Below are 23,075 nucleotides of genomic sequence, written 5' to 3'. Positions count from 1 at the left end.
AACGACTTGAGATATCTTGAGAAGATATTTTAGAACAAAGATAAGATGAGCTATAGACGTGAGATAGTGTAGAAGATAGTTATATAAAAATTGAGTTGTATTATTATTGGTTATATTTATACTTTATTGTGTTAAATGATGATTTGTATAATACATGTCGAATTATAACGTACTTGTTTATTAGTTATTCTAGTTGTATCTTGATGATTTGTTGGCCTATGTGAGGCCTACCGAATTATGACCTACCGGATGTTATAACTTTCTAGTATGGTTATTGTGGATTTAGATATGGATATGTTAACATGTTTAACTTGATGGTTATATCTTGATGTTTGTTGTGGCCTGTGAGCCTATTAGATTATGACATACCAAATGTTATAGCTGTCTAGTATGGTTATTGTGGATTTAGATATGGATATGTTAATATATTTAACTTGATGATGTCATGATTTATTGTGTGATGGATTATATAAGTATAGAATTGTATCTATGTGTGGCGACCTCGTTAGTCTTATCGCATGCGTCGCACGTGCCGTGTGGGTGTGTGGGCATACATGTGCCCATACTAGACATGGGCGTTACAATTGAAATCTTTAAAATCATTGTGTCAATAATTGCATAGATCATAGATTATTTACCATATGGTTTGCTTTTACTTGTTTTTGGATTGGTATATGTTTTATGCTGGGTTGAAATGCTAATTTTATCAAGCTTGTTGAATGCTTATTTAGGTTTCATTGTAATTCATGTAACTTTACATAGTTTGTCACAAATTGCCAAAAGAGAGATTGTTAAGCTTCTAGTATTGACAAATGTGTATAAAATACTATACGTATTTTCATTCTTGTATATAAGTATATCTACAAGTTTTGATAAAGTTCCGATTGAAAATTTTCAAGTTTTAAAGAGTTTAAGTCGCTGCATTCGAAAGACGTTTAAATGCACCCTACAAGCATTCAAAAATTTTGAGGCTAGTTTTCGGCTGTTCGAACGCAGTTTGCAGCCATTCAAGGATACAAAGAGCTATTTACAACCGTTCGAACGCACCTGGAATTCAAGTCAGGGCGTTCAAGCGCAACACAGATATTTTGTGAAATTTGAAATTTTGTGAGTTCAGATTTTGACTTTGATTTGACCTTATCTTGCTAACTTATATAAGAGTTGGATGCCCTAACCCTAGGCATTTCGATTATTGCTTTTAACATGGAATTTTTGAAAATACAATATTTCTTCACTGACCAAGTTCCATCTCATCTTCTATACATCAAGGCTTTCGTCTTAAGGGTCATTTAGATGAAATATTAATCTCGAAGGTTACCGAGGTTGATGATCAATTATAGGAAACAGTGAATCATGGGCTTTAATGGTCAAGACTAAGTTAAATAAAATCGTGAGGATCGATGGGTTGTTTAGTAAATTAGCCTTGAAAACTATTATAGTTTATTAGTGATTGATTTGATCCGAGTTTAGATCCATAGTTTTTTCCCATTTAGATTTTTCTACATAAAATTTTTAGTGTTCATCTTTGCTTTACTCATTATTTTATATTTTCCATACTTAAGTAGATAATTTAAAATATTGCTTAGGGTTTAGATGCATATGGGTGCTAGTTTTTTTTTCCAAATATTAAAATATTTACATTTTCATATGTTTTATTTGTATAAGATTTAGTAATATTAAGTAGAGACAAGAGTCATTGCTTCAAATATATATATATATAATTATATATATAATATTAATATATATATATAATATTAATATATATAATTTAAATAAATATTATACTTTAGCCGAGTCTTCGAGCCTTAAAATAAGGCTTGGGCTCAAGCCAAACTGAGCCGAGCCCGAGCCATCCGTTTATTTTGACACCCAACCTAAAACGAGCCTGATTGTTTTGCCCCCTTCCGTAGAAGATTATTACATTCTGTCTTGCATAAGATCCCTCTCCCTCGGCATATCTTTACCACGGTATCTGCCTCCCTCCCGCGACCTCTCTTCCATATCCCTCAGATCTCCTCCTGTTCCGTCTCCTCCTCCGGTCCACCCTCTCCGGAACCCCATCTCCCCCTACGCCCATACGCCAGAAATATGTCGCACGGCGACACCATTCCTCTCCACCCTTCGTCCCAGTCCGATATCGACGAGATCGAGAGCCTCATTTACGCCGCCCCCTCCGGCACTGTCCTCCCCGCTCGCTCCTCTTCTCCTCCCCGCGCCTCCATTCCCGTAACGTCATCCCCATCAACCTTCATTCCCTCCAAGTCTTCTTCCGCTTCGCCCGCGCCGCTGCCGCAGCAGCCGGCGGTGATCCCCGTCGCTCCTGTCCCCACTGCTAGCGCAGCTCGTGTTGGGATCGCGTCGGATGGGTTCGGATCGGCGCCCAATACGTTGACAGAGCCCGTTTGGGACACGGTGAAACGGGATCTATCGCGGATCGTGAGCAATTTGAAGCTGGTGGTGTTTCCCAATCCTTTTAGGGAGGACCCTGGGAAGGCGCTCCGCGATTGGGATCTGTGGGGCCCCTTCTTCTTCATCGTGTTCCTTGGGCTTACACTCTCTTGGTCGGCATCCGTCAAGAAGGTAAGATGAATCCTATTCTTTGTTTTTTCTCTCTGTAACCGTCAGAATTCTTATTAATGGATCTTCTGTATAGTATAATCGGCAAGATGAAGCTACTAGTTTCATCTTGTCATAAAGCTAATTATTGCGCGGAAAAATTGCTGATTCCTTTTAGAAAGTTTTTTGTTTTTCACGTGCTTATCAAAATCCTTCTAGCGCTGAAATTTGTGTTTTGTAGCGTTTCATGTGAGATCATTAGGTGTTTTGTTTAACATGGATAGCTTTTGGTCTTTTTATTACCCTTGTTTGAGAAAGAATGGTCTTTTTTGGGCTAAGTAAGAGCATCTCCGATGCTTGCTCTAAATATTGAGCGAAAAATAGAGCAAAAGCCCGGTGCACTCCATATATATTATAATAATAATATAATATATATTATTATATTAGTTATTTTAAATTGCTTAATAGATCATCTTAGCGTTATTATTTTTTATTAAAAAATATATAGTTAGAAAACTCTCATCGAGATCTTTAAAATAAGATTAATATTCAATAGTTTTAGAAGTAATTTTAAATTACTAATTTTTTAATTAAACGTATTTCAACGATTCCTTGCGCGATATAAGAAGATCCAATATAGAGAGGCTCATTTTGAGCTTCGAAATGTACTAATTGAACACTTATGGAAGAGCCATGAGAATGAAGGAATATAAATTTTAATATAATTTTTATTTGATGTATTTCATTTTTAATATATTTCATGTTTGATATATTTCATATCTAATGTATTTTAATTTTTAATATTTACATTGAGGATAATTTCGAGTAATTATATTTTAGGATACATAATTTATTAGACTCATTTTTATAAATAATAAAAAAATTTAAATTTAAATTAACTCAAACATAATTTAATATTAGACTCATTTTTATAAATAATAAAAAAATTAAAATTAAAATTAACTCAAAAGTAATTTAATATTAGACTCATTTTAAAGGTTTCGATGAGACCTTTCCAATGGTATTATTTTTGTTAAAAACTGATTAGTAAAACTAATTATATACTCAGTTTAACTAACTAAATTATTTAACAAAAGATACAAATGGAATTAAAATTATTGAATATAACACATATTGGGCAATTTTGGCATTTCAAAAAGTTGATATGACAAATGGAGCCCGGCTCCATTTCTATGGTGGGGCTCCAAATTTGGAGCCCCATTTAGAGCTTGGTTGGAGCTCCACCGGGCTCCAAATTTGGAGTTTTGGAGCTCGGTTGGAGATGCTCTAAAAAGGTTTCAAAATATCGTATCGGAGTCGGAAACAGCTATACGAAAAAATGATACATACTGGGTATCGGTTGTATTGGCCTCTTGTATCATATTAGATTATTTTTTAATTATATAAAATTTAAATATTATTTAAAAATATGAGAATTTTTAAAAGTTTAGAAAAATAATAAGAAAATAAATATTTATTTACATATGAAGTCTAATAACTAAAAATTATATTAACTTATTCAAAACTTGAATGAATATGAATTGACTCTCCCTTCACTTTCTCCTTATCTCTTTTAAGGCAATTTTTTTTTCTAATTTTCTTTTCTTTCTTCTCTCTACCTTCTTTCTACCTTCTCTTTTTTATTGCCATAAGGCAAAGTTTATTTTTTTTATTTCTTCTATCTCCCTCCTCGTCCTCTCTCTCTTTCTCTCTTTTTCTCCCTCTCTCTTACTGTTGCAAGGTATTTTTCTCTGATTTTTTTTCATTTCTTCTCTCTTCATTCTCTTTCCCTCTCAATTTCTTCCTCCCTCTCTCTTTGTTACTCCCTCTTAATCTCTTCCTCCTCTCTCACTCTCCATTCTCTCTCTTAATTCTCTATCTCACTCTCTATTATTGCAGTAGATTTTCTGCTGTCGTCAGAGAGATTGAAGGAGAAAGAGATAGACAGAGAGAGATAGATTGGAGAAAAGAGAGGAAGAAGAGAGGGACTTGCTAGAGGAAAAGAGTAGAGAAATGAAAAAGATAGGACACTTGTGAGAGAAGAAATACAAAAATTAGAAGAGAAGAGAGATGGTGTGAGAGAAGAGAAAAGGAGAGCTCGTATTGGGTGGGATTGACTAATACTTGGCCGAAACTAGTCACTAGATGCGTTTGGGCCGATCCCACTCGGGATTGGCCGAAACTTGGAACCATAGGGCTAAGGTTTGTGTTTACCATTTTAGTCTAACTGGGCCTTTGGGTTGGAGGAAGTGGGACAACCAGCGTTTATGATATAGAATTTATACTAATATGGACTATTGTGGATATTAAAAATTAAATCAAGTTTTGAAAATTAGTCGATCCTGATCTAGATCGGCTAAACAGATCAGGATCTCGACCTGAAAATCTGGTAGATATCCGGTCTGTCTTAGATAGGTTTCATTCATTTTGGCCAAAACTGACTTACATAGATTAGTGAAATGGGTTTCTACATACCGTATCTACCCTCATAATGTTCTTAGTATAGATGTCCGGTGAGCTCCTCTATTGACAGATTCGATGACACTGCGCTCTCCCTCCTTTCCTCTCTCTCAGTGCCTCTTTGATAGGAATTAGATTTATATTTATTTTTTTATTACTAATTTACTTTTGGAAAGTTCAATTTGGTTATAACTCCTAAAATTCTAGGATATTTGATTGTTTGTTTGTTTTGAGATAAATTTTAAACTGATTGTTTTTAAGTTAAAAAAGTCATAGTTTAGTTAGATATTATATTAGAAAAATATCTGAATAAAATCAATTTGTGATTTGATGTAATCTCCTCATCTTTGTAAAGAAATGACAGGATTTCTAAAAAGAAAAGAGGGCAAAATATTAAATTTTGAGAAATAGTTTTTTCATGGAAGATTTCACATTTGCTCTTTTTCCCTTTCTCCTCTCCTATCTCCTCTCTCTTGTGGTGGATACTACACTTAGTTTACTCCCTATAGTCTAGGTATGTTTGATTTTTTTGATCTCACTACTTAGTGGTTCATTATTAATTTTTCCTATCTATCTAGCCATGCTATTATAAAAAGGATATTTGGAGGCAGATAAAAAGATTCACATAGGTCCTATCTTTTCTCCTTGGAGGTATGGTATGGACATTTCTTTAGGCATGTGTACTCACACAGATGTAGAAGGGAAGCCCATTTAGTGATGCTTTGATTGGGCGATGAGTCATGAGAGAGAGATTTTGATATGAGGAGATTTTTGGCTTTTTGTGTTATGGGCATTCTAGTGTTTTGTCCTTTTTAGGTTTTGCCTATATAAAGGCTTATTACGTTATCATTTGAGGTTAACAAATATTTAGAGATTTTTGAGATTGTCTACTTTATTTCTGATACACTTAGTTAGGATCTTTTCTTATTGCATTAGTTGTTTATTTTTATTAAAATAAAATTCCTGTAGGTTGCGTTTGAATGTAGGAGGGGTCGCGTGCGAACGCCCTTGTGAACGCTTTCATCGGGTTTGCAAATATAGAGAAAGCATATTGTGCGTTCGAACGCGGTCGGGCGAGTTCGAATACCTGTATCACGCTCACATATACAGAGAACGTCTTTTGTGTGTTCGAACACAATCGGACGCATTCGAACGCGATCAGCGGGAATCCTCTAGAATTAGGGTTACTTATTATTTTAAGACTTGTTGGCTAGCCTCTATAAATATGTGGATGGCAACCAAATCCTCTAGAATTTTTCACCATCCTTCCATCTCTACCGTTGACAAGGTTTCTCCTAACTTCTAATCTCCCTCGTCTGTCGAGCCACCCCTCTTCTTTGAGATCTCGACCACTTCGTTCCCTTCATCTAAATCCCTTAACCACATCCATAATCCACCTTTATCTCCATACTTATTTATAACCCTAACATCTACTCCACCCGTCACCACCATTATCACCTACGTTATTTCATATTTTTATCCCAGTTGTAGTTCGAATCTGCGAAAGGCATACAAAAGTTGTAGATCAGGAACTTATGAATCTAACCCAATTGGTTTCGTAATTTTCTGACTACCGGAGAATATTTGACGAATATTTTCTCACGGTTGTACGAACTGATTCCTATAATACATCCAGATCTTGAAGGAATCATTGCGTAGCCTATCTTTGGTATGTAGAATCCATCAATTTGGTATCAGGGTAGGCGAACTTCAGACCTCCATTAATTGTTGAAACAAGAAAGATGACATCGACAAGAAGATCTATGGAGAGCACACCGACAAGAGAAGACTCAATCTATGATGACCGTAACCGTGAGGTCGATTCCTTTGGAGCGACCACAGTAGGACCGAGTCAACCAATGTTCATGGGTGTGAATATGAGCTTGGCGGATGAACTTAGGGGTATGTTCTAAACATTGCTGCATAGAGTTGACGTAATTCAAAAGGATCATAATGATTTTAAGAAATATGTCATGAACCGATTGGGTTCGTCATCTCTTCGACGACGATCGGAGCTTTAAGAAGGACCAGCGGTGGGAGCTTATCGAACCGATAGCCACAGGTCTAGGTGCGTCATGTGAGTGTCAATGATCCCCTCTTACCTATGCCTACCCACAGGTTTAGGTGCATCATGTGAGTATCAATGATCCCCTCTTATCTATGCCTACACATCATTCCCCATCTCCGTTACAAAACCCAAGACCGGCGGTGGTAGAACTTGAGAGGCATGCGGCACCGGTGCGCTTCGTTTATAAGAAGGATTGGCACTTTGAGGATGAGGTTGATCCCTTTGGAGATGGCGATGGACGTGCTCGAGGATTTAGAGAAGGTGATCAACATGCACAAAGGTTTAGACCTGAACCAAGAATTTTTCACGAACTCGACAACGCTATTCGAGGGAGAACCACATGCTTAGACTTTCCAAAATTCCAAGGTGGTGATCCAACAGATTTGGTGTTTCAAGTTGAACAATATTTTGATTATTAAGGTACAGCGGAAGATGCAAAGGTCCAGATTGCAAGTTTTCACCTTTAAGGAACGACATTGTATTAGTATAGATCGGTTAATCGTGGTGGTGGATTTATCGGATGGGCTGATTTTTGTAGGAGGATTACACGCAGATTTAGGACAGCGGCATATGAAGATTTTGCTGCCACATTAAGCAAGATGGTTCAGAGGACGACTGTATTAGAGTACTAAGCTGAGTTTGAAAGAGCTAGTAGTCGTTGTGAGCAACCTTGGCCCGAACAGACATTGATGAGCATATTTATTTTAGGGCTACGAGATGAGATACAAGCAGATGTTCGTGCTCTTTGTCCTACTACTCTTGAGGAGGCCTTTAAGAAGGCCGTGAGAATGGAACAAAAGCATAAGGCTCTAAAGATGGCAGCAAAAACCAATTGGGGTAACCGAGGGCGATTTGCACCTAGAACGCCGGCCGAAAATTTTGCGCGTTCAAAAACAGTGGCTACGAGTATTAGACCACGACTACCTTTGAGACCTTCTGATGTTAGAGGAGGCACAAGATCCCCCGTTCGAACTCTCACACCTGCCTAGGTGGAGCGAAGAGCAAAGGACTTTTGCTTTCAATGTGATGAGTGTTTCAGCCCCGGTCATCGGTGTTCTAAACCGATCGGGAGTGTGATGCTTATCGACGGTCTTGAGGAGGATGATGAGGTTGTTGATGATAGTGTCTAGAGGAGGTCCATGAGGAGGCCGTTGAGGACGGCATGGAGGAAGATATTCAAGCTGAAATATTGATGCATGTATATTCGAATACTTTCGCACCGAGGACGTTACGGTTAGACAGATTCGTTAGAAAGCATTGTGTGCACATCCTCATCGATTCGGGGAGTACACATAACTTTCTAGACGAGAGGTTAGTGATGAGATTGGGTTTTGATGCCAAACCGATCACGGGATTTAACGTTGCTATTGGAGACGGCACAAAGCTTAGGGCGGAGAGCTTGTGTCGCCGGGTCGGTATACAGGTACAAGGACACGACATCATTATGGACTTATATCCGTTACTGTGAGGAGCGGATATTGTCCTTGATACTTAGTGGTTACAGAGTTTGGGATCCATCACATTTGATTTCCAGAGTATATGGATGAAATTTAAACAAGTAAATAAAGATGTGCAGCTTGATGGTGTTCGGTTTTCGCCGATTCCTGCGATGGAGCCTATGGTGGGGCTACCTTGTGCATATGATTTGACTTATCTTCTTCAGTTAGGACCAGCAGGAGAGGAGCTTCAAACGAGCTCAGGTACTACTATTGATGTTGCTATTAGAGACGACACAAAGCTTAGGGTGGAGAGCTTGTGTTGCCGGGTCGGTATACGGGTACAAGGACACGACATCATTATGAACTTATATCCGTTAGCGCTGCGAGGAGCAGACATTGTCCTTGGTACTTAGTGGTTATAGAGTTTGGGATCCGTCACATTTGATTTTCGGAGCATGTGGATGAAATTTAAACAAGGAAACAAAGATGTGCGGCTTGATAGTGTTCGGTCTTCGCTGATTCCTACAATGCAGCCTATGGTGGGGCTGCCTTGTGCGTATGATTTAGCCTATCTTCTTCAATTAGGACCAGTAGTAGAGCCTCAAACGAGTTCAGGTGCTACTATTGAATTGTCTAATTTATTAGATAACTTTTCTGGACTATTTGAGAAGCCACAGGAGTTGCCATTAAGGAGAACGGCGGACCATCGTATAGAGATTGTACCTGGGGCTGTACCAGCGAACGTGAGGCCAGATCGGTATCCACATGTGCAAAAAGAAGTTATCTTAAAGATGGTTGTCGAGATGTTGGAGCAAGGCCTCATTCAACCAAGTCATAGCTCATACTCATCTCTCATGCTATTGGTGCGAAAAAAGGATGGGACATTGCGTTTTTGTGTCGACTATTGAGTACTAAACGCTATTACCGTCAAAAATCGATATCCTATTCCGGTTATCGAAGAGTTGCTGGATGAGCTTGTATGGGCGTCTATATTTTGTAAGCTTGACTTGAGAGCTGGGTATCATCAAATTAGAGTTCACCCGACGGATGTGCACAAAACTGCATTTCGGACTTCGGACGGGCATTATGAGTTCCGGGTGATGCCTTTTGGTCTTACCAATGCTCCAGCTACCTTTCAAGGCCTTATGAATGATATATTTCGGCCTCTATTATGAAGGTATGTCTTGGTATTTTTTGACGACATTTTGATGTATAGCAGGAATGAATTGGAGCATTGGCGGCATATGGAGGATGTGCTGAATTTGTTGAAGCAAAACCAATTGAAGATTATGAAATCTAAATGCTTATAGGGAGTATCAAAAGTGGAGTATTTAGGCCAAATCATTTCAACGAATGGTGTAGCAGCGGATCCTCAAAAGGTTGCATGCATGACCGCTTGGCCTATTCCTACTACTACCACCGAATTAAAATGATTTTTAGGGCTGCTCGGATATTATCGCCGCTTCATCGCCTGGTATGGCAAGATCGCTGCTCATCTCACTTTTTTGTTGAAGGACTCTTTTAGATAGACGGATGAAGACACTATAGCCTTTGAAAAATTAAAAACAATAATGACGACGACTTTTGTTTTAGCGTTATCGGATTTCACTAAAGAGTTCATTGTGAAATGTGATGTGTCGGGAGTTGGCATAAGAGCTGTACTAATGCAAGAAGGACATTCCATAGCCTTTCTTAGGAAGGCTTTATCATAAAAATCTCAGCAATTATCGATTTATGAGAGAGAGATGTTGGCAATTCTGCATGGGGTGACAAAGTGGATGCCTTATTTGATCGATAGGCAATTCATTATTCGAACCGATCAAATGAGCCTTCTATACTTTATGGGACAGCATATTCATACTCCAGCACAGCAGAGATGGGTCACAAAAATGTTGGGGTATGATTATAAAATTCAATACAAGAAAGAAATGAAAAATAGAGCGACGGATGCATTAACACGCCAACCCGATACCGCCGAGCTTGCAGGCTATTCTTCTCCCACTTTTCCTTTTCTTGATGAGCTGAAATATGCATGTACATCTGATTCAGATGTTTTGAGATTGTTGTAGGAGGTGATGGATGATCCGGAGCGCTATCCAGAGTTGGAGAACCAAGGCGGTTTGCTGCTGGATCGCGGATGCATTTGGGTGCCTGCAAATGATGAGTTGTGGCAGAAATTATTGGAGCACTTCCACCAAACTCTAGAGGCTAGTCATGAGGGTGTTTTAAGGACTTATAGGAAGATATCATAGAGTTGCATGTGGCTAGGATTGAGGCGTGATGTGAGGAGTTTTGTCCGTGCTTGCGAAATCTATCAAAGGGCTAAGGCAACCACATTGAAACCGGCCGAATTACTTCAGCCTTTACTTATACCAGACCGTGTTTGGGAAGACAATTCTATAGATTTTATGGAGGTCTTTCGCTGGTACGTGGTTATTCAGTTATTTTTGTGGTCGTTGACAGATTGAGCAAATATACGCACTTTTTGACATTCTCATATCCATTTTCAGTCAAGTTAGTGGTTGAAATTTTTGTTAGAGATGTTATATGGTTACACGGCATGTCATGCACGATTGTCTCGGATTGTGATCGTGTATTTATGAGCGATTTTTGGACGGAGTTTTTCAGACTGTAGGGACTCGTTTGAACTTCAGTTCGGCCTACCATCCACAGACAGATGGCCAAACCGAGGCGATCAATCGAGGCATTGAGCAGTACTTGAGGTGATTTGTTGAAGAGATATAGAGACGATGGTTAGAATTCTTACCGTGGATGGAGTGGTCTTACAATAGTAGTATTGACATGACTCCATTCGAGGTGATATATGGGCGCATGGCTCCGACATTACATGCTTATGATCCAGTGGCATCTGCAGATCGGACGGAGGTGGACTTAGTTTTGATGGATAGAGACATTACTTGCTCAAAACCGCATGAAGCAAGTTTATGATCGCAGTCATAGGGAGCAGGAGTTCGACATTGGCAGTTGGGTGTTTGTGAGGGTGCAACCGTATCGACAGGTGACCTTGCGTCTGATGTGAAACCAGAAGTTAGCACATTGCTACTTCGGTCTATTTTAGTTGTTAAGAGTTTATTGGTCCGGTTGCATATCGTTTGGAGCTGCCGGAAGGGTTAAGTGTGCATCCTGTCTTCCATGTTTCATTGCTAAGAGAGCGGATTGGAGATCATGAGATCGTTGAATTAGTTCTATCGGAGCCATAGGAGGAGACAGAGATCGTAGAGCCAGTTCATGTACTTGCTAGGCACCGACAATGATATGGTACCAGATTAGAGAGGAGATTCTAGTCGAGTGGCTTGGCAAGCTATCTGATGAGGCGACATGGGAGTTGGAGACGTATATTTTGGAGCGTTTTCCCGACTTTTTACCTTGAGGACAAGGCGGGGGAAGTGTGGTGGGCTGATACATTTAGTTAGGGTCTTTTTTTATTGCATTAGTTATTTGTTTTCATTATAATAAATTTTTTGTAAGTCGCGTTCGAATGCAGTCGTGGGTGCGTTCGAACGCATTTGTGAATGCCTGCATCAAGTTTGCAATCTTCTCTACCCTAATCTTCCTCCTCTCTCTTCAATAACCTACCACCACTACCGTTGGCAAGGTTTCTCCTAACTTCTAATCTCCCTTGTCTGTCGAGTCCTCCTTTTTTGGGATCTCGATCACTTCTTCCCCTTCGTCTTTATCACTTAAACTACATCGACAATCTACCCTCATCTCCATTATTATTTATAACCCTAATATCTATTTCACTCGTCACCACCACCATTATTCGCACTAAAGCGTAATTTTGTCCCTATTGCAGTTCGAATTTGTGAAGAGCGTAAATACGAAAAACGTAGATGTAGATTAGGAAGTTACGGATTGATTCCACTGGGTTTCATAATTTTTTGACTACGGGAAAATATTTGATGAATATTTTTCCTTGGTTGCGCGGACTACTTTCTGCAATAAATTCGGATCTTGAAGGAATCGTTTCATAGTCTTATCAGATACAACTACTACCTCAGATATGTATATTTTTAACCTTGCCATTTTCCTTCTTCTATCTATTTAAAAATTAAAAATAGATGCTATTTTGGATGAATAGGTAAAATCTGATGCTGATGGATGAGTTCACTAATTCTTGGTCCGATGGAGAGACTACCTAGAGATTGATAGCATATGGATCTTGGGTGAAGAGCTTTAGTAGATAGATTTGGACCTCTTGGAGTTCTATCAAAGCCGCCCTCAAACTAGACGGAGTTGAGTTTCTCCTACCCCGAGAGAGTTAGTTTGGACACTACTTTTAGGCACGTGTATGTAGAAGGGCAGCCCATCCAGTGACGCTTTGGTTGTAACAATTGGTGTTAGAGCTATCTAGGTCGCATCATTAGTGGTATTAGAGTTGTTGGGATCGCATTAGAGGGAGAGATGGAGAGGGTAATTGGGATTTTTTTTATTGTCTGTGAGAGAGATAGGAAGAGAGAAGAGAGAGAGAGAGATTGAGAAAGTGGTATACTAGTATATATGTATAGATATATTTTAAGTATGATCGATAATGTCGATATGACCAATAAGTATCGTTTTTAGGCGGCTGATCCATATTCCATTGTTGATATTTGAAACCCTGAATTAAATCAATCCATTTCTAGCCAACTTGAGACTCTTAAAATGTAGTCACCCAACCCAAGGAGAGGATGCCTTCCATCCATTTCCTTTTTTATCACTGCCTTCCAAATCTGTGTTTGAGATGTTTAACAATCTTGGATGAGGTTTCTTTTGGATCATTACCTAGTATTGCAAGCTAAATTTGAGGCCATGCCATACAATACCCAAACCCCACCCATCAGAGAGAGAGAGAGAGAGAGTTAAAGAAGCATAGTTTATTGTTAATGTAAGAGTCCTCGGAACTTTTGGGTAATATTTAATGTGTTGGTGTATAGGAAGTTGAGGATATATATTCACTTATTGCCCTTTTTAACATTCTCCACCAATGGTCAGCTTCTCCTTTCAACTTCCTAAGGAGGGAGAGTTAAAGAAGCATAGTTTATTGTTAAGACTTGTAAGAGTCCAGGGAACTTTTGGGTAATATTTAATGTGTTGGTGTATAGGAAGTTGAGGATACATATTCACTTCTTGCCCTTTTTATCATTCTCCACCAATGGTCAGCTTCTCCTTTCATGGACACTAAATATCTTTTCCAACTCCAAGATCCATGTCGTTGCTTCTACTAGACCATGAGTGCTTAAAAGAGTGCCCAAGTTTTCTTAATTGCTACGGATTACTCTATGTTTGTTGTGCTCTCTCTTGAGCCACACGCTCTTCTGTATTATGAGTGATTCTCCATTGCTCTTGCCATAGACTCAAGACTCTGAAGTCACCTCGAATTCTAAGTATCCTCTTGGTTTGCACTTTGCCTATCAGATTGAGATCTTCTAAGAGTGATCGACATTGTACCTATTGGAAATAAATATTTCATAACAATATTCTTTTAATTACAAAATTAAATATCTTTTTACATGGCTCTAATGGAAATCTCTATTTCATGCCTAATCATATTCTAATCCTACTGAAACCTAAGCCTCCTTCAAATAACTTTTTTCTTATTCTAGATTACAATTTTTTATTCCAGAATAATAGCTAAACATCATAATAACTCAATTTTATAATATAGATACTATTCATTAAAATTATAATTACATCTTATACCACATACTAACCCAATTACTAAATTACTCTTGATATCTATTTCATCAATCTACTTTATATCATATTAAAAGGTATTCATAGTAATTTCATAAAAAATAACACTTATTTTTATTTATTTTTTTATATCACATCAAAAGTAATTATTATATCCTTCTTCTAGAATATAAGTGGACATAAGAATAACCATTTCTTGAATAAAGATCTCACTATGGAAATAACAAAAAGGAATACATATTTTAGAATTGACCTTATTCCTAAAATAAACGAGATCTAAAAGAATAGACTAAATATAATGCTTTGTGTTACAATCGCCTTTGAGGATGATGATTGTCTATTCAAGTTGCTAATTTGGGTCGATCTAAATACACAACTTTCAAATTAAATAGAGGTTGATTCAACAGTTGGAACGATTTGAGATTTAGATATTTTGTTCCTTCGGAGGTTAGAAAATCAACGCAACCAGAATTTTGTCGATCGGACAGGTAGATTTAAAGTTATGAAGGAAATAGTAACCAAAGGTCAAGGATGGCGAGATGGACGTGGATGATGTGGTTAGGGTTATGGGAGATGATGAAGGCTATGGTGGATGAATTAGTATCTTGAATAAGATGAGGTAGGAGATAGAGCTTTCAAGTATGACTGGTTGCTAGAACGAGGAGAGAGAAGCGACGGAGGATTATCCTCGGCCGTAGAAGGAAGCTTAGGTTGGATATTGAGAGGAAGTAAGAGGGAAAAGATTGGCTCAAGCCTAGATGCACTACAAAGTTTAGTAATCAATAATGCAAAGATGACTACTTTTTCACATATTTGAAGGTTAGCCAATCATCCAAAAACCCTAAAAATATTCTAATACGAAACAAAGTAATCGATGTGCGTTCGAATGCCCCTCGCCTATATTCGAACGACCAAAAACAAGCCTTTGGATATGTGAACACAATTCAAACTTTTGAACACCGCGTTCGAATACACTTCGGTCGCGTTCAAGCGCACCCACTAGAAATCATTTTATTTTTTTAATAGAAAGACAAAATGATACAATTTGGAGCGGTTTGATCATGTATAATCTGTATCTTAATCAAGAACCACAATAATCCATCAAGTTTTTCTCACCTTGTCCTCAAGGTGCAAAATGAGGAAAATAATCCATCACGTCATCCTCCATCTCTTACGTCACCTCATCGGTGATCTATCCAAGCCACTCCAATAGAACCTCCTTTAAGCTCTGGTGGTAGTCTTCAGCTCCTCAAAGAGGCCCAAAAACCCTGGTGGAAGAAGAGCCAAATCATCAGTTACACCTCCTTGGTGTGTCTCCTTAGTCTCCATCAATCAGCATTGCCGTATTGATCGACCGTGCACAACGAACGGTGTCTCAGGGTGAACTTCTTGTTGCACTATAAACATTGTTACGATCGCTTTTGGTAATTCTGGATAGAAATCAGTATGGAACTTGTGAAGGTAACTGGAATCGATCTAACAGTTGGATTGATCTGAGATTTGATAATTCTGGATAGAAATCAATATGGAATTTGTGAAGGTAACTAGAATCGATCTAACTGTTGGATCAATCCAATGCAATTGGAATCATGACGATCAAATAAGTAGATCGAAAGTTAAGTATGAAATAATGACCGAAGGTCAACAAATAGCAGGATGGATGTAGAATATGTGGTTAGGATTATGAAAGATGATTATGGTATGGTAGATGGATTAGTATTTGGAATTAGATGAGGTGGGAGAAATGAGCTTCCAGATATAGCTGGTGGCTAGAAAGAGAAGGGAGAAGCGACAGAGGATTAACCATGACAGTAGATGAGAACTTGGGTTGGATACACAAGGGAGAGGAAGGAGGGAGAAGATGACTCAAGTCTACAATAATTAATAATCTAAAGATGCTGCTTTTCCACATATATACAGGTTAACCAAACATCTAAAAACCCTAAATAAATCCTATTACAATTCAACTTACTCGTCTTGCGGTCAAATGCACTTGATCGTGTTTGAACGGCTAAAACGCGTTCTCAATTAGGCGTTCGAACTATCGCGTTCAAATGCATTGGCCAAAAGCTATTTTATTTTTCTAAACCATAAATAGAAACTAATACAAATTAAAACGGTTTCACTATGCATCTAAATCAAGAATCGCAGCGATCTACTATGCTTCTCTCATCTTGTCCTCAAGGTGCAAAGTGAGGAAAACGATCCATTAAGTCAACCTCTAGCTCCCATGTTGCCTTGTCAGTGGGCTGACCCATCCACTCCACCAAAACGTCTGTCTCTAAGCGCTCATTATGTCGTCACCTACGCTTGCCTAAGATCCGAATAGGCTCATTAACCTCCTGTTCTACAACCGGCCCGGGCAAGTCAGTTCCCACAATTATATCAGGTCCAATTTAAAACTGATACATGGAACACCTGATGAACTCGTGGCCCCTCGGGTAAGTCCAATAAATATGCAACAAGCCTAACCCTCACCTTGACCCTATAGGGTCCAAAATACCGAAAAGATAGATTTTGGTTCGTTACGGGCCTTATGGTAATCTGCCGATAAGATTGTGCTCGTACATAAATCAAATCGTCCATAGCAAACTCTTGCTCATGATGTTCTCTATCATAAACCTATTTTATGCGGTTTTGAGCTGCTATGAGATGCTCCTTTAATCTCCTCAATGTCTCATCCCTACCAATAAACTCTAAGTCCACTTCCGATTGATCTGCTACCACCGCTCTATCATATGTCTACAACGTCGGTGCCGTTCGTTCGTACACCACCTCAAAAGGTGTCATCTAAATAGAATGATGGTATGCGGTGTTATAGGACCACTTCACTCTTGGAAGATATCTGATGCAAATCTAGTATGAATGCAATGTTTTGGAGAACAATTGACCCAAACAAGTAACTAAAGTAAAATATAGTAAGCAATAATTGATAAGAAGTTAATTGATTAAAATGATCACTATTGGATAGAAGGAGAGAAAACCACTCAGATAAGGCAGTAGCTTCCTTAACTCTCAAATAGATACGTTGATAGTAGAAAGGCCTAAAATATGGTGTAAGAAAAGACTTTAGAGTTTAGGTTTACTAATAAATGGAATAGTAGTGTTTTTACTTTAAAACCAAGTTCTCTTCACGTTTGGGCACCTAAAGATTATGTTTCACTACTAGAATCTTCTGGACAACAGTAGTAACCAAAAAAAAAGTAGAAATTGAAGGAGAGAGGTTTAGAGAGGAAGTAGAAGAGATTAGAGAAGAATCTTAAGACAGAGTAGGAGAAAGGGAGAGAAAGAAAGAGAGAGAGAAAGAAGAAGAAGAAGAAAAAAGAAGACCACAGGAGAGAAAATAAGAGATTTCAAATAAATCTTATTCCAAATTGTTCCTTGTTTCTCATGCAATAACCCTTAAATAGGTTATTTGATTCTAGCTGATTCTAATAGGAACTTATTTCCTAATAAGACTCTAATTGATCATCTTATCTAAATTGACTAACCCAATTTAGGTAATAAATCAATTTGGACATCCCCTACATATAAGTTTACCATAATTATCAATTGAGATTCTAATAGGAATTCATTTTCTAATAGGATCTTAATTGATAAGGTCTTACCTAAATTGACTAACCCAATTTAGGTAATAACTCAATGCAATAATATATTTTTAATTTTCAATATAATTAGTATGTAATAATAAATTTTTGATTTCAGATAGAGATAGATTGAGAGCTGGGCAATTCAGTATTGCTAAAGATGCTGTAGCTATATTTCATACCACTCCAGTTGAATGATAGTCTATTTATGGATGGGAGGAGGCATTAAATTTGTCGCCAATAGCAAAAAAGATTTTAAGTCAACTTATGAAAGAAATTGGACTACTTTCTCTTAAATTCAAACAAAAACATGCAATCGATTGACATTGGAAAGATTGTAGAAGTTAGTTTTTGTCATTATAATATGAAATTAAGGGAGAGAAATTTAAGAAGAAAGGTAGAAAATGGACAACGAATTAATTTAAATCATATTTTTGATGAAGAAGACCCTTTGAATCTATGGATCAAAGAAATAGAAAACATATTATTAGATGACAGAGAAAACCCATGGTTAGATGAGATATTAGGGAAGACCACAACGAGGTCAGAGGCTGGTACAAATCGTTCAGTAGTGAAAGATAGTATATTTACCAGTACTAGTGATAATCTTGATAATACACCTGGTAGTGAGATTGTCCCATCTATATTTGTTAAAGAAAATCAAGGAGGCATAAGGATTAAAGACAGAGAAACTGAAGATGTATATATATATATATATCAGCAATGTCATCATAAGAATATTACTTTCTATGATTATGGTACATTGAGTATTTATTGTTTGGAGCCATCACAAGATCCATATACTAGTTATTATCCTCTGTATTCTCAGTATTCTCAAACACAAAATCCATATGTGGTTATTATCCTCCTCAGATGCAAATTACACAATAAGATTCATACAATATGACTAGTATGATGGAATCACTTTTTGGAATATCAGGTCCTAGGCATCATTATTTACAAACTTATGGTGATTATGAAGATAAAGACCATAGAAATTTACGAAAACCAATTCAGTATTTATTAAAATTTTAAATTTTGAGTAAGTTAATATATTTTTTCAGTTTTTAGACTTCATATATGAGTAATTTTTGTTTTCTTACTTTTTTGTTATTTTTTCTAAATGTTTCTACATTTTTAAATAATATTTAGAATTTTATATAATTAAAAAATAGTTCGATCTGATACAAACGGTCGGTGCGGCCGATACGTATCATTTTTCCGAACGGTCGATCCCGATATCAATACTAGGAACCTTGATTTTATCTACTCAAATTATTTATACTATTTTTCTGTAATTTTTATATTATTTTTAAAGTTCTCAGTATATGAGGACATAATATTTATAATATAAATATTTGAGTATTTTGAAAGAGAGAGGAGAGAGAGGAGAGAAGAGATAAGAGATAAGATTGACAGAATATTATATTGATAGATGTAAGTCATGTCAAGAGTATAGAGTCAAATTAAAAGAATAATAAAATTTATATATTATTATTTAATTATCTTTTGAGGACCGAACTTGATTAAGAAAAATAAAGTTATTTTAGTGTTTGGTTACCCTAAACCCAAAACAAATAGGGCTTAAGTTTAGCCATTAGGCAGAACCTGTTTGAATGATTCATGGCCTGTTTGAATGCCAGAACAATATGCTGGCATGAAACCTTAGTATTTTAAAAGTCCGTGACCACTATTCAATAAGCATGCAGATGACAAATAAACAACAGATGGAGGATGGCTACCTTCTGAAGTTCGTTTGGAGTGTGTTCAACTGTCAGCCCATAAACCCTAAAAGATCTCTTGGGGGCGTTCAAATGATTGTGTGGGCATTGATATGCCGACTTAGTTTTGAGAGGGGTTGGAAGGACCTTTTGGACCTTTAGCCACCCAAATTTTGTGATATCGTCTAGTTATAAAAGTGATGCCTTGGGATATTGTTGCTGAGCTCCTCCTCGAATAAAACCTTAGGAGCCAAAGAGAAGAGAGGAGGTTCATTACATTATTGAGATCATTTCTACTTTTGAAGCTTTGTTGAAGAGATCTTGGCTGAGCTACAACATATTTGAGAATAAAATGAATTAACCTATGCCATACTACTTGTTAGGTAGATCTTTATGCAGATTAATAGCACACTTAACAAGCAAAGCTAGCTAATAGAGATATAACACCCTACAGCATTATCCACTAAAAAGGTAAACATTAAAAGACAACTTGCTTAAAACATCAAACAGACACAAGCAGGAAAACTTTCACAACAAAGAGAAAAACCACAGACCCAATTAAAACTGGATCAATCTTCTGCAAGGTAAACATAGATGCAAGACTACTCACCTCCTTGCTGCTAGACACCTTTGGCTATGAGGTTGAAGCCTCTCACTTGCCCACTAAACACCTATGATCAATGGATTAACTCCTCCCGTTGGTGTGTTCTCTGACTCCAATCCCTCCTTTGCAAAGGTAGATAAAGATTCAGCTCTGCTAAGGTCTTTTTCAATCATGCTTCTGTGTTTAATTGACCTTGGATGTGTGATGGATCTCCTCACTCTTCTTGGTGGCTTCTAGGGTTTTCTTTGGGTGTGAGCTTAATTGTGAAACCCCGAATTTTCCCTTTTATAGTGTGAAGAGATCCTAGGTGATGGATGACCCAAAACTCCCAAATGCTCCTCTGATCCATATCAAGACTATGCAAGCACTTGAACGCTTGCAATCACATATGAACGCCCTTAATAGAAGCCTTGATTTGCATTCCAGCATTTAGACGCCTTTCGAACAACAGCTAAAAGTCCATCCATCATTCGCTTGCCATCCGCACATGCATCATACAGTGTTTAGTGGCTGAGTTTTATTCTACCATTCAGACGATAATATATGGCATTTGAACAACACTATACTATGTTCGAACACATTCTGATAAATTGCTAAAAAATTAACTCAAAACTTCATTTCCTTTGGCTCTTTCCCACTCCCCTTGGCTCGGAGGAAGATGGAAGAGAGGGGAGTGGAAAAGAGGAGAGAGAAGAGGACGAGACAGGAAATGCTTTAACATTTAGCTTTTGGAAGAAAGTGGATTCCAGGTAGATGTTGATGTACACATATTATGATGTTTTTCTAATGGTACCTAGTGAATATTTTTGTGGCCTTTTGCAAGTTTTTGAGTATTATATATATATATATATATATATATATATATATATATGTTTTTAATTTTTTTAGTGGCAATCCTAGACAGTAGACATACCATGTTGTATCTGTATTTTGTGTCCATACTTCATAGAATGGTTGTAAAGATGTAACTTGTTTTATAAGAAAATTAGCTCAACTCTTAATAAAACTTTTAGATATGATGAAGCTAATCATTAATCTTTCTGAAGCCTAACAAACTAAAGCTCCTGTTTTTTCATCTTGATTACTGTTGTATGAACAGTTCATACTATGGTTCTGCTCTACAATTCTGCTATGGTAAAATGAATGGAGATACTTTAAAATTTAATAGACAACTAATATCTGATGTCAGAGACTTGTTAGACTTCTATATTTGAAGTCAAGTTTTAAGTAGGCAGAATTGTGGCCTTGGACTCTATACTTTAGTTGATCATGAAGATGGCTTGATTATAGAACTTACTATAGTTTAGTGTGTTTGGAAGGACTGTTATACATCCTTTGTATTTTGCAGTAAAATATTTTTGTAGAAATGGTGATTTTTACAACCCATTATCCTTCGATAAATTCTATCTATTGAGACAGGATATAAATCATGTGTATCTTGAAGTCTCCTTATGATGGTGCTCTTTTTATGGTGTATACTTTTAGGTGTTAACCTAGAGCTTAATAACAGTACTTTTGACATTTTTTGTTTTATTTTATTTTTTGGATTAAAATGGGTTACAGTACTCGTGATATCTTATATCTAATTTATATGCTCTTGTTTTGAAATAATTCAGTCTGAAGTGTTTGCTGTTGCATTCGCGGTCCTTGCAGCTGGTGCTATAATACTCACCTTGAATGTGCTACTTCTGGTAATTATCATTCTTAGTTTACATGGATATGATATTCTTGCTTGTTTTCTCCTTTTAAATTCTGCATAACACCTTTCCATGAATTTTCTGTCTTATGTATTGTAGGGTGGACACATCATCTTCTTTCAGAGCCTCAGTCTTCTTGGATACTGCCTATTTCCTCTTGACATTGGGGCTCTAATCTGCATGCTGAAGGACAATGTCGTGCTGAAAATTGTTGTGGTTAGCATAACATTGGCATGGAGCTCTTGGGCTGCATATCCATTCATGAGTGCAGCTGTCAATCCCAGGAGAAAGGCCTTAGCCCTATATCCTGTTTTCCTCATGTATATATCTGTTGGCTTTCTGATCATTGCAATAGACTAAGGCACCACCATGTAAAATATCCTGGTTATACAGTAATCTTGATCATATGGAACTCTTTTATTGGGCCAGCGAGACACACGACAGATAAATTGGGAGTGCCATGTAATTGAGTTTTTTTTCTTGCTAATTATTGTAGTTTACTCTATATTCTTCACGAGGCTGTAAAATGTGATTGGAAATGGATATATTCATGTAAATGTCTAATTTTGGTTTTATCTAATCAGATTGGAGTTGTAAGGGAGTTGTAAGTTGTCATATTTCTCTTGTATCATAATGCGTGCTGTTTTTCTAACATTGATTAATTTCCTTTTAACAGTTTATATTGTTCATTGGGCTCAATATTCTTTCATTTCTGCGCTCCTTTCTTTCTTTCCTGTTTGTAATATAAGTGTGATATCCATTAAATAAATTAAATAAATGCTAACATCTCTAATTTTCACTTAGTTTTAAGGATGAAACCTTTTTAAAGGTGATAGAATGTTGAAACCTAATATTTGATGAATCTTATCTCTAGTATTATTTATATTATTTACACCGTAAATAAGAGAATTAATTTTACTTATTATAATCTTATTATTAAATTGATGTGATTTGGACTATTTTCTTTAATTGCTTGAGTAATAGTCCTAGTAGATTATGACTTGTTCAATTATCTAAGTATAGTTAAGTCTGAATTAGAGACAGGTTAGCTTTTATAAGTATGTAGAGAGTAGCGCATTCAAGGGTTATGCAAGTATTAAATGATTTCCCTTAGCCTTAATTCTCTCTCCCTCTCTTTTGCTTGTACGATTCATCTTACCAAACCCCAACTTTAGGGTTTTAGCCACGTTCAACCGCCATTCCTCCTAGTCCTTTAGGATTGGCAACCTTCTACCTCTTTTGTTAG

General features: G+C 37.1%; 1 protein-coding gene across 1 annotated transcript; it reads left to right on the top strand.

The window, feature by feature from the left end:
• The first annotated feature begins 1,957 nt into the window (after positions 1-1,957).
• Positions 1,958-22,516, top strand: LOC140772023 (protein YIP4b-like). Its single transcript, XM_073113898.1, has 3 exons — positions 1,958-2,580; positions 21,749-21,823; positions 21,929-22,516. The coding sequence occupies exons 1-3, from the start codon at positions 2,089-2,091 to the stop codon at positions 22,187-22,189; spliced, it is 828 nt and encodes a 275-aa protein (XP_072969999.1). The 5' UTR covers positions 1,958-2,088; the 3' UTR covers positions 22,190-22,516.
• Positions 22,517-23,075: the final 559 nt, after the last annotated feature.

Source organism: Typha angustifolia, chromosome 12, assembly GCF_048772165.1.
Source record: "Typha angustifolia cultivar Huaian chromosome 12, ASM4877216v1, whole genome shotgun sequence".
Lineage (NCBI taxonomy): Eukaryota > Viridiplantae > Streptophyta > Magnoliopsida > Poales > Typhaceae > Typha > Typha angustifolia.
This window is presented reverse-complemented; position numbering and strand designations above follow the sequence as displayed.